Here is a 12,886-nt window from a genome sequence, read left to right as displayed (position 1 = left end):
ATTGTGAGTATAAAATGATGGTTTATTGGTTGTCACTGGCTGCCCAGGTGCCCAGCTGGAATGTATTTTAAAAGAGCAATTTAGGTTCATTCCACCAATGACCCCAAGCTGTCTTGATACTGAGGGCAAATCTACACAGGCATAGCCTAATGGAAATCTAATAATGAAGTTCTGCAAATGAACTCAAGTCTGCAGTCAGACTTGTTGCTGTGTTTGAATCCCACTTCCACCACTTGGGCAATTGCTTATCTTGTCTGCTTATCTCTAAAAATGGACTTAATAATAGCATCTACCTCATAGTGTTTTTGTGAGGACAATTTCCTACATGTAAGGAGCTTAAACAGCACCTTCCATATACGATGTACGTGTTCACAGTTTTTGATATGATCGGTATTGTTGATGACATTGTTACTGCTATTGCTGAGTTGGGAAGTAGGGACCTGGGTTTTAGTGCCAGCGTTGCTACTTACTGTATGTGTGCTAACTTTAAGGAAATTTCCTGGCCTTATAATTCTCATCTTTAAAATACTGTGACTTCATTAAATTCCCTCTGGAGTCTACACCATTAAGCACCTTAGTAGACCAGCTGAAATATAAGGGAAATGTTTTTGACCTGAAAAATCTAGGTAAATGTCTTACTGCTCTAGTTCACTGAGCACACATCATGGTTACTTCATTTCATTATGGAAAAAATGAAAAAAATTGTTTTCTTAGAGATTACATTCCAGGAAAGGATTAGGAGATCTAAGTATATTTTAAATATTTTTCTTCATTCTTCTTAAAATAACTTGTGGTAGAAGTCACTGACTCTGGAGGAATTATACCTCCTTAGATTTCAACTTTTTGCTAACAGCCCTTTATTACTGACTTTATTAAATATTTAAAACCAAAGCTGTTATCTCTAAAATCTTGTGTAGAATTAGGTACCCTGTAAATCTTCTTTCAGGGATGAGGTTTATATTTCTGAAAATATGCTCTTGTAATTAAAACTTGTGATAAAGCCAAATGATTGAATGGGGAAAAATGGAATGAAAAAATACATATGTATACCTACATTCAGCCATATGTGTATATATAAAGACACTCTGAGGATTATTCTGAGGATTGCAAAAATATATTTAATACAAATAAGAACTTGCAGTATTTTCTCGTTGCTGCAGATAAAAGAGGCAAATGAAAACTTGCAAGAGGATGAAGAAGATACAATTGTAGATTCCACATTTCAGAGCCACATCATAGGTAAAAATTCATGCCTTGATTCATCGTACATGCAACCTTCTTTCAGACATGGTGGGTTCCTAGAGACTGTCTCATGCCTCCTTCTATGAGTCTTGACTGCTCACACGTGGTTACCTTTATCTTTTTGGACATTGGATGCTACAATAAAATAAATGGGTTAAAGCAGCACCTATGAGAAAACATAGGTGTTTGCAAAGGATTGCAGTGCAAACTGAGAAGTGAGTACCTGTCGATATTAAATGTAAGTGACACTGAGTGTAAATAATTTCTCTCTGAGGAGAAAATCAGCTTTGACTTGATCCAGTTTCTGTAACTGTCTCAAGAAGCACATTGTGCAAATACCTATTAGAAATGTGGGGTGTTGGCTTTCTTAAACTGAGTATTTTTTTTAATTGAATATATTTTACACATAGAACCAAATAGATGAAGTAAATATGGTTTGCCAAAATCTTCCACTCATTTTTTTCATCATTTCTGGGTTTTTTTTTATATTTTACTTCTCAAAATATATTGTAGTTTATTTTCAGGCCCCTTTACCTGTTCCTCTCCACCCCCTTGTGCCCCCACATGATATCTGTTCACTTGACCTAAATAGTTCAAGGAATTTTTGTGGTTATTCTGTCTTCTTTCCCCCCACCTTTATTTGTGTGTTTATTTATTTATTAATTTTTAGCTCCCACAAATAAGTGAGAACATGTGGTATTTCTCTTTCTGTGCCTGACTTGTTTCACTTAATGTAATTTTCTCTACGTCCATCCATGTTGTTGTGAATGGTAGTATTTCATTCTTTTTTATAGCAGAGTAGTTCTCCATTGTGTAGATGTACCACATTTTCCTTATCCACTCATCAGATGATGGACATTTGGGCTGGGTCCAGCTCTTGCCTATTGTAAACAGGACTGCAGTAAATTTTGGAGTACAGGTATCCCTTCGGCATGATGATTTCCATTTCACTAGGTATATTCCCATAGTGGAATCACTGAGTCATATGGTAGATCTATCTGTAATTGTTTGAGAAAACTCCATATCATTTTCCCAAGGGCTGCATGATTTTGCAGTCCCACCAACAGTGAATGAGAGTACCTTTTTCTCCTCAACCTCTCCAGCACTTATTCTCAGTCTTTTGAATGTTAGCCATCCTAACTAGAATAAGATGGTATCTCAAAGTGGTCTTGATTTACATTTCCCAGATGCTAAGTGAGGTTGAGCATTTTTCATGTGTCTGTTGGCCATTTGTATATCTTCCTTTGAGAAATGCCTATTCAGCTCCTTTGTCCATTTTTTAATTGGGTGATTTGTTTTTTTGCTGTAAAGTTGTTTCAGTTCCTTGTATATTCTGGATATTAATCCTTTGGCAGATGAATATTTTGCAAATATTTTTTCCCACTCTGTTAATTGTTTTTTTTTCCTTTACTCTGTTGATAGTTTCTTTTGCTGTGCAGAGCTTTTTAGTTTGATATAATCCCATTTGTTTATTTTACCTTTAGTTGCCTGTGCTTTTTGGGTCCTATTCATGAAGTCTGCACCCACTCTGACTTCCTCAAGTGTTTCCCCTATGTTTTCTTTAAGGAGTTTTATTGTTTTTGGCAGCACCACACTCAGCCAGTGAGCGAACCGGCCATCCCTATATGGGATCCGAACCCGGGGCCTTGGTGTTATCAGCACCGCACTCTACCGAGTGAGCCACGGGCCGGCCCAGTTTTATTGTTTTTGGATGTATATTTAACTCTTTAATCCATTGTGAGTTGATTTTGGTATATGGTGAAAGATACGGGTCTAGTTTCATTCTCCTGCATATGAGTATCCAGTTTTCCCAGCACCACTTGTTGAAAAAGTAGTCTCTTCCCCAGCATGTAGATTTGCTGCCTTTGTCAAAGATCAGATGGCTGTAGGTGTATGGATTGATTTCTGGGTTCTCTATTCTCTTCCATTGGTCTGTGTCTATTTTTATGCCAGTACTGTGCTGTTTTGGTTATTATAGCTTTGTAATATAGTTTAAACTCAGGTAGTGTTATGCCTCCAGCTTTAATTTTTTTCCCTCAGGATTGCTTTGGCTATGCCTGGGCTTTTGTTGTTCCATATAAATGTCTGGATAGCTTTTTCTACCTCAGAGAAAAATGTCATTGGAATTCTGATGGGGATTGCATTGAATCTGTAGATCACTTTGGGTAATATGGACATTTTCACAATGTTAATTCTTCCAATCCAAGAGCATCGGATATCTTTCCATCTTCTTGTATCCTCTCTAATTTCTCTCAGCAGTGGTTTGTAGTTCTCATTATAGAGATTTTTCACATCCTTGGTCAGCTTTATTCCTAAGTATTTTATCTTTTGGTGGCTATTTTAAATGGACTACCTTCCTTGATTTCTTTTTCTACATGTTCACTGGTGGAGTATAGAAATGCTACTGATTTTTGTGTGTTGATTTTGTATCCTGCAACTTTGCTGAAATCATTTATCAACTCTAGGAGTTTTATTATGGAGGCTTTAGGCTGTTCAATACATAGGATCATATCATCTGCAAAGAGGGACAGTCTGACTTCATCTTTTCCAATCTGGATGCCCTTTATTTCCTTCTCTTCTCTGATTGCTCTGGCTAGTACTTCCAGCACTATGTTGAATAGGAGTGCTGAGAGTGGGCATCTTTGTCTAGTTCTTGTTTTTAAGGGAAAAGCTTTCAGCTTTTCCCCATTCAGGATGATATCACCGTAGGCTTATCATATATGGCTTTAATTACATTGAGTAACTTTCCACGTATACCTAACATGTAGAGAGTCCTTATAATGAAAGGATGTTGAATTTGTCAAATGATTTTTCAGTGTCAATAGAGATGATCATGTAGTTTTTGTCTTTGCTTTTATTAATGTAGTGTATCACATTTATTGATTTTCATATGTTGAACCAACCTTGCATCTCTGTGATGAATCCTGCTTGATCATGGTGTATGATTTTCTGTATGTGTTGCTGTATTCTGTTAGCTAGTACTTTATTGAGGAATTTTGCATCTATATTCATCAAGGATATTAGCTTGTAGTTTTCTATTTTTGATACATCTTTGTCTGGTTTTGGTATCAGGGTGATGTTTGCCTCATAGAATGTTTGGGAGGATGGCCTCTGTTTCAATCTTTTGGAATAGTTTGTAGAGAATTGGTATCAGTTCCTTTTTGAAGGTTTGGTAGAACCGTGCAGTGAACCCATCTGACCTGGGCTTTTCTTTGTTGGGAGCCTTCTGATAACAGCTTCAATCTCTTTTATTGTTATTGGTCTGCTCATGTATTCTGTATCTTCTTGCCTCAGTTTTGGTAGTTTGTATGCATCCAGAAATGTATCCATTTCCTCCGGATTTTCAAATTTGTTGGCATATAGTTGTTTATAACTGTCTCTTATGATTCCTTATATTTCTGAGGTGTCAGTTGTAATATCACCAGTTTCATTTCTAACTTTTGTTATTTGGGTCTTCTCTCTTCTTAGTCTTGCTAAAGGTTTGTTGATTTCATTTATCTTTTTAAAAAACCAACTTTTTATTTCATTGATCTTTTGTATTGTTTTTTGTGTTTCTATTTCATTTAGTTCTGCTCTGATCTTAATTATTTCTTTCCATCTACTAATTTTAGATTTGGATTGTTCTTGTTTTTCTAGGTCTTTAAGGTGAAGTGTTAGGTTATTTATTTGCCATCTCTCCATTCTTCTGAAGTAAGCATTTAATGCGATAAATTTCCCCCTTAAAACTGCTTTTGCAGTATCCCACAGGTTTTGGTGTGATGTGTCATTATTTTCGTTAGTATCAAGAAATTTTTTTGATTTCCTGTTTAATTTCTTCTTGGACCCACATATCATTAAGTAGAATGTTGTTTAATTTCCATGTGTTTGTATAGTTTTCAGAGTTTCGCTTATTATTGATTTCTAATTTTAATCCATTGTGATCAGAAAAAATACATGCAATAATTCCAGTTTTTTTGAATTTGTTGATACTTGCTTTTTGTCCTAACATGTAGTCTATCCTGGAGAATGTTCCATGTGCTGATGAGAAGAATGAATATTCTGAGGTTGTTTGATGGAATGTTCTATAGATATCTGCCAAATCCAATTGGTCTAAAGTATTGTTTAGATCTAGTGTTTCTCTATTGATTTTTTGCCTAGATGATTCTTGCCTAGATGAGAGTGTAGTGTTCAGGTCCCCTGCTATTATGGTGTTAGTGTCTATCTCTTTGTTTAGATCTAATAGTGTTTGCTTTGTAAATCTGGCTGCTCTGACATTAGGTTAATATATATTTATGATTGTTATGTCTTCTTAATGAATAGATCCTTTTATCGTTATATACTGGCTGCCTTTATCTCTTTTTATGGTTTTTGCTTTAAAGTCTATTTTATCTGATATAAGAATAGCTACTGCAGCTCATTTTTCATTTCCATTTATGTGATATATCTTTTTCCATCCTTTCACTCTCAGTTTATGTGTGTCTTTACAGGTCAAGTGAGTCTCTTGAGTACAGCATATTGTTGGGTCCACCTTTTTAATCAAGTCAGTCAATCTGTGTCTTTTGAATGGGGAACTTAATCCCTTTACATTTAGAGTTATTATTGAAAGGTGTTGATTAACTCCTAGCATTTTACTGATTTTTATTTAGATGTCTTAAATATCTTTTGTTCCTTTCTTTCTAATTTTCTGTTTGTCTTTGGTATTTGTTGGTTTCTTGGGGTGGTAAATAAACTATTTTTTTTCTTTTTGTTGGCATTTTTGTTTTGCTGGTAGGTATTTTTCTTTCTTGTGTATTAATGGCAGTAATGGTGGTTTTTGTGGTATCAAACCCAGTACTTCCTTGAAAATTTCTTGTAGGGCTGGTTATGTGGTAGTGAACTCCCGCAGTTTTTGTTTGTCTGAGAATTATACTATTAGTCCTTCATTTTGGAGGCATAGCCTTGCTGCATAAATTATTCATGGCTAGCAAGTTTTGTTCTTTAGTGTTTTGAATATATCATCTCATTCTTTTCTCACTTTTAGAGTTTCCGATGAAAAGTCTGATGTTATTCTGATTGTCAGTTTGATTGTCACATGTCTTGGAGAGGACCTTTTTGGGTTGAATGTGTTTGGTGATCTTTGGGCTTCCTGAATCTAGAGATCTGTGACTTTCCCTATATCTGGGAAGTTTTCTGCTATTATTTCATTGAATATGTTTTCAATTTCATTTCTTTTTTCCTCTCCTTCTGGAATACCCATGATTTGGATATTTGAGCACTTAAGGTTGTCAGTTGTCTCTCTTAGATTTTCTTCAATTTTTTAAAATTCTTTTTTCTATTTTCTGGTCTGCCTGTGATACTTCAAACAGCCTGTCTTTGAGGTCAGAAATTCTCTCTTCTGCTTGTTCAAGTCTGCTGGTTAAACTCTGTTGTGTTTTTTATTTCATTGATTGAATCCCTCAGCTCTACAAACTCAGCTACATTCTTTTGAAGTCATTGATTTCTTTGTGCATTTCTTCTTTCAGATCCTGTATATTTTTTCTCATTTCATTGTGTTGTTTCTCAGAGTTTTCTTGTATCTCATTTAGTTTCCTTAGAATTGTTACTCTAAATTCCTTGTCTGTCATTTCAAATACTTCCTGTTTTATAGGATCTAGCACTTGAGAGTTATTATTTTTCTTTGGTGGCGATGTACTTTCCTGATTTTTCATATTTCTGGTATCTTTCCTTTGGTGTTTTGTCATTGTGGCTGGAAATATCACAGTCCACTCATTTCACTCTGATGTCTGGCTTGGATCCTGAAGGGACTGCCGCTTCTGGGCAGCAGGAACTAGCCTGGGCTGAAAGTCCTGCCCCACCAGTCTTCTCCAGCTTTGCTGGCTCAGGGCATCGGAGCCCCGAGGCTGTTAAGTCTCTCCCAGCGGCTGGACCAGCCCAGGCTGAAAGTCCCACCCTGCCTGCCTTCTCTGGCCTGGCAGGCTCTGGGCATGTGGGCCCAGGAACTCTAAAGTCTCTACGCAACGGAGAGCAACCTGATCTTGGGTCCTGTGGCACATGGCTCCCGTCCACTCCCGCGCAGATCTCGGGTCCTCTGTCACTGCTCCTCAATAGCTGTAAATTGGTCACTCTGTGGGAGAAAGCAAAACCAGGAACCGACTACTCTGCCATCTTGACTAGAACCCAAGAGAGCTGGTTCTCTTCATCATTTCTGTTAGAACCTTGAATATAGTCCTATCTCTGAAATAATTTCAGCTTGTCAGCTATTTCTTAAAACTGTGCATCAAGCCAGACTGAAGGAACCTAGGTTCCCAGCGTACAGAGACTTTGCTGACCTGTTTTCAGCAGCAGGGATGTAACCAGTGATGGAGAAATTGTTTATGACTGTGATCCTTGTCAGGAGATGGAAGAAGTGATAACTTCAACAGCTCCAGGCCACCTTGGACACTTGCAAAATTAGTCGTTACTCAGGCTCTAAAAATAGCTGTGAATGTGAGCATGTTGATTATTTCACCCTACAAAAGACACCAAAGCATGATGAAATTGTTTCTCCAAATCACATTTGGGTGTAGTCAATAGTATTGAATTCCATGTTCCAGAACATGACAGCCCCACAGATTGCTGGCTTCTGGTATAATCAGTATCCATTGCTCCTGTCCTGTCACAGGAGTATCTTTAGCAGCCAACTCCCAGCATCCCACTGCTCTTAGCACCATGCTGTACACTTTACGGCTGATTTTCTAGCAACCCCAGCAGTCCTCTGCAAACTGTAATTTACAGTTTATCTCAGGGAGCTGTTGTACTCCCACAGCTTAATGAGACTGGCACCCCAGTATTATTCTTTTCATTTGTAATTGGGAATGTAAAGTCTTAACAAACAGCTGAATGAGTGCAGTCTGAATGAGATTATTATTTCTAAAAGGCATCCTTTATTATAGTTGTCAACATAAAATGCTTAAATTGGTATCAGTCCTGCGTGGTTAGCTAATATGCAAGTTAAATATTGTTTAACAGACTTCAAATATGACACTATGTGAAGCCCTGCTGAGTCATCATTTTTCCACAATGAGGTGTTCTTGGACCTATAAAATAACATATATAAAGTTAGAGGCTGAATTTTTTGCAAGAGAGCTATAGGAATCTAACTACTGTTTAATAGACTAGCAGTTCTTTAGATCTGCACTGTTTGATATGATAGCCACTAGCCATATGTGGCTATTTTAATTTAAAGCAACATAAATTAAAAATTCTGTTCTTCAATTGCAGTAGGCACATTTTGAGTGTTCAATGGTCACACATTCTATATGTTTTTAACAGATATAGATGATATATACAACTTCAAAAAGTTCATGGGAAGATTTATATTATTTTTGAATTCTATTTTCCGTGAACTTTTTGTACTACGCTCATGTATATTCTTTCGTGACATAAACATATATGTTCTGTAGGATCATTTTCTTCTCCTCTGTTCCATTGGACATTTCTGCTTTAGATTACTCTAGTGGAAGTAAATGTGGACCATGTTTTTGACAGAGAAGACTTGGTTTTCAGATCATTGTAGACTTCTCTCTTCGAAGTGGTAGAAAACTATACAAATAAGCTACTTTTGGCCACAAGTAAACCAACCAAAAAAAAAAAAAAACCCAACAAGCCATTACTTACATAATAAAATGATTTGATCGTTTTAGATAATTAAAAGTTTGGAGGAGGGCAAACATGAAAAAGGTGTGCAGCTCAACAGTGTTATAAAAAGCGCTGGCTCATTTGGTCCATCTACTGCTCCATCATTACTGTGTTGGCTCATTGTCCTCACTCTTGGGACCTGTGGTTGCACATTGATTCCTGTCACCCTAGGCATTCCATCCGCATTCGAGACAATAAGTATAAGGAAGAGTAAAAGCTCCTCCAGAATCCATCCCATAGACTCCATCATATGTGTCATTGGTGAGAAGTAGATTATACGGCCAATCCTAGCTGCAAAGGATGTGAGGAAAGTGAGTATGTGGCTTTTCAGCCTCTACTGTATGAAGTAGCATGGTCGAGAATGTTCCCTGGGTTAGCCGATTAATAGGATCACCACAGACTTTATAAAAAGTTTCTCCATTTCAGGACTGAATGAGACTCACCATGTTTCTAAATGTTCTTTCCTGATATTTAACTATAATAGATTTGCTCTGTGTATTACACGAATTATCTACTGGGGTTAAACAGTTAGTAGGTACTCAAATACCATTGTCTCATACTGAAAGCATCATCCAGTGATAAGCATCAAAACTAATTCCCTAAGTAGAGACAGGGAGTTTGAAAATTCTTACAAAGAGGAGAAAATGTTCTTTGAAAAAATTGAGGAAGAATCCAATAGTATCCACAAAAAGCAGGATAGGTGCATGGTAAGCTTTCTTGAAGTAAAGGATACATGTTATTTTCCTCAAACCTACAAGAGTTACAAAGAACAATCTGCCTAGCAGTTCAATAGGCAAATGCCCCAGTGCCCCATGGTTGAATGAGATCTGTTTACTGTTCCTCATTGTCCAGTGTGCTCCTCGCCTCTTCTGCAGGAGCCATAAGGGTTCCTGGCACCAGAGTGCAGGATGACAAAGGATGTGGTCTAGCCCTGATGATCTAGCTTTCCTTGGATTGTTCCATGAAGTTGCCTTGGTGCTGTCATCCCTACCCCAGGAACTGATATTGTCTCCAAGGGATCCTGCCACCCCAATCTACTGTCCTCCTCCCTTCAGTCCTCCCCAGACTGGGCTCTCCTGCCAGCAGCTAATGTATTATGCAGGAGGGTAAGTGCTCAGTAAGTACCTTTGAGTGACAACACCATAAACCAGTGTATTTCCATTTTCCCAGTGTATTTCATTTCCTTATTCCTTGCCCTCTCCTAGACATTAGCTAGCTAATATGATAAACTAACTCATGTCCATGTAGTAGTGGATTAAAGAAGTACCACTTCAGGTCACATATAAATATTTGCATGGTAACAGGACTCAGGAAGAGTTTTAGGCACTCAAAGCACTGGTTTGAGCAAATTATAGGGTGTGGAAGAAAGGACAGGATTAGTCCTTCTTAGGGCAATGAATAGCACAAGAGGCAGGGCCAGGGAAAAAGAATTTTGTGGTATAACCCTACTTTTGAGAAATGGCCTGCCTTGAGGTGAAGAACTGAGACAAAGCTATGTTGAGCCAAATAGAGAAGATTTGAAGCACAATGGACCATTTTACCTCTGTCACACATAAACCTTATTCTTGTAACCTTTTATCTTGCAACCGTAAAGTGTCTAATCCGCAGTGGAGTTAATATGCCCATTCTGCAGGTAGGTGGAGGCAGAAGAGATAAGAGTCATGTGGTGCACCATTGTTAGTGCTGAGGAATCTACACCAGAGTCAAAGGAAGATCAGCAAGTGCAGTACTTTCTCCACCCAGCAGAAGAGGGGAGGCCTGGCCTGAGGCCACAGTGCTTGCAGCTGTGGGTGTCTCTTTGGTCAGCAGAGAAAGGGAAGGTCTACCAGGCTCTTGAATCAAGTGCTTCACATGTTCTTGTAGAGAACAAAACAGGACCTAGGTGCTCATCTCATCTGAAGGGAGGTACTCTGGAATCTGCTTTATTGTATCAGAGCCCTAAAAGAATATGCTCCACAATAGTTATCCATATGTGAATTCACCATTTGAATTCTCCAGACTACATTTATATTTAAATCCAAGACTGGATTTCTGTAACCTTTAATACCAGTAGGATTAGGTACCGATGGGAGTGGGGAAAAAAAACTTAAAGTGCAGTGGTTTAAATAAGAATAGAAATTTCTTGCTGTCGCACGTGAAAGTCCAGAGGGAGGTGGTCCAGACTAATAACACAGTACCAGGCTCGTTCTTTCTTGTTCCTTTGCCTCATGTGATTTCCATCCCCAAGGTCACTTCCTGGTCTAAGATGACTGTTGAAAAACTATCCCTCTGTGCACATTCCAACAAGCAGGAAAGGAGAAAGGATGATGGACAAGGCCCAGCCCTTTCAGAGCACTTCCTAGCAGTTACCCCATCCCTTCTGCTAACATCCCATTGACCAATACTTGGTCATATAGGATAAGCTAAAGATTTTACTGGACATATGGCAGGTAGCCACATGTCTAACAAAGACAATAGAGATTCTCTTTAACTCTGAAAGAAGGAGAGAATGGATATTAGGGGACGTCTAGCATCTCAGCCTGCTGCCTGCCACCTGTTAGGATTATATCCTTCCAACCTCAGCTAATCTGTGCTAAAGGAACATGAACAAATTTCCACTCTCACTTAAAGCCATAGGAAAACAAATTGGGAGAGTTTTTAGGAAAAGATATAATTAATTTCAGTGATTTTTGCTTATTTCCTATTTTGCATAATCTGAACCATCACTGCTTTCTATTTGTACAGTTAAACTTGAGTAACTTTTTCAGTAAATGTATTAGACTTGGATTAATTTTCCACCACCATATTTATCAATGAATATATAATTGGTCACCAACAAAGTACATAGAGGGTCAAATAAATCTTTTGTGGACTACAACACATCTAGAATTTTCTTTTCACTAAAATTAAAACAAATAGGACAGCAGGGCTTCTTGTACTGTAGCTGCCAATCAAAGTCCTTGATAATTATCTGTCTTATTTCAAGAATATTACTAATTTTCCCCAGAGAGAAAATTTGAAGATAGTTTAGAAATTTAACATAGAGGGAATGGCAATAATATTTTAAATAAAATTAGAGCATATTTCAGAAATCTGACCAGACTTTCACAGCTTTGTGAGCAGAAAACTATTTAGTCAAATGTCACATTTTAAATAGTGTGCCAACATATTTAGGCTTAATTTTAGAAAGGGAGAGCTATTGATGATCAACACAGAATGTGGGTGGGAAGTACAAGTGTTCTCAGTAATAACTTTTTGATAGATAATGTTCTATTGACTGCTAACAGACTGGCACCAAACTGAAAATTACTTAGGCGATAATGCCTATGATGGGGAATAGAATGGTGTGGTTTTATATGATTTAGATCCCATATTGATACTTCCCAGGATGATTTTACTTCTGCATTTCTAAACTTACAAAATGATGTAATGATGAATAAGCTAACTATCCTGATCTAACCATCACCCATTATACACAACTATTGAAAATCAATGTTGTACCCCACATGTACATATAATGAATTAACAAATTCACAAAATGACATCTAAGAGGTACTGTAGAGTAATCGCTTGGACAGGAAGACTTCCACCGTGGCTGCACTGAGTTCACCCATTTAGAACTAACTACACATGACAAAGTCCAAAGGGGGAGCTTTGCATCTTGCAAAGGCAGACAGAAATGGAAACTCTGCCCATTACAAGGTTAGACCCATGGAAAAAGGTCCATGTGGTTCCTTCTCACTGTAGACTGGTAATAGAGATGTCAGTTTTTATCCATTGAGTGTCTACTACTTACTAAGCCATGTGCTTGGAACGTTATATTTCATCCTCCTTGTTTCTCATTCCTTCGTGTCTGGTTTTACCATCTCTTGCTTCTGTGAGTGCTTTCCTCTCACTACCAGAGATAGTCACCAGATAAAGCTTTAGTGGAGATTTCTGTATTTGTGAGCATACTAAATCCTGCTCTATGACTCCCTTCCTCTGTTTTATCACTTAAACAGATAGAGAATTGTAGACTTAGAGTGTTGAA

At 37.7% G+C, this 12,886-nt stretch overlaps 1 protein-coding gene across 1 annotated transcript in view; it reads left to right on the top strand.

The window, feature by feature from the left end:
• Positions 1-1,239, top strand: part of NCKAP5 (NCK-associated protein 5) — a gene marked incomplete at its 3' end in the record, with an annotated part of 102,309 nt that extends 101,070 nt beyond the window's left edge. The window contains exon 10 of the mRNA XM_008589346.1: positions 1,161-1,239. Coding sequence (XP_008587568.1) covers positions 1,161-1,239 — 79 coding nt within the window. The remainder of the gene's footprint in view (positions 1-1,160) is intronic.
• Between the last annotated feature and the right edge of the window lie 11,647 nt (positions 1,240-12,886).

This window comes from Galeopterus variegatus, unplaced genomic scaffold (assembly GCF_000696425.1).
Source record: "Galeopterus variegatus unplaced genomic scaffold, G_variegatus-3.0.2 Scaffold5386, whole genome shotgun sequence".
Lineage (NCBI taxonomy): Eukaryota > Metazoa > Chordata > Mammalia > Dermoptera > Cynocephalidae > Galeopterus > Galeopterus variegatus.
The sequence above is the reverse complement of the archived record's forward strand: the minus strand, read 5'-3'. Positions and strand labels throughout refer to the sequence as shown.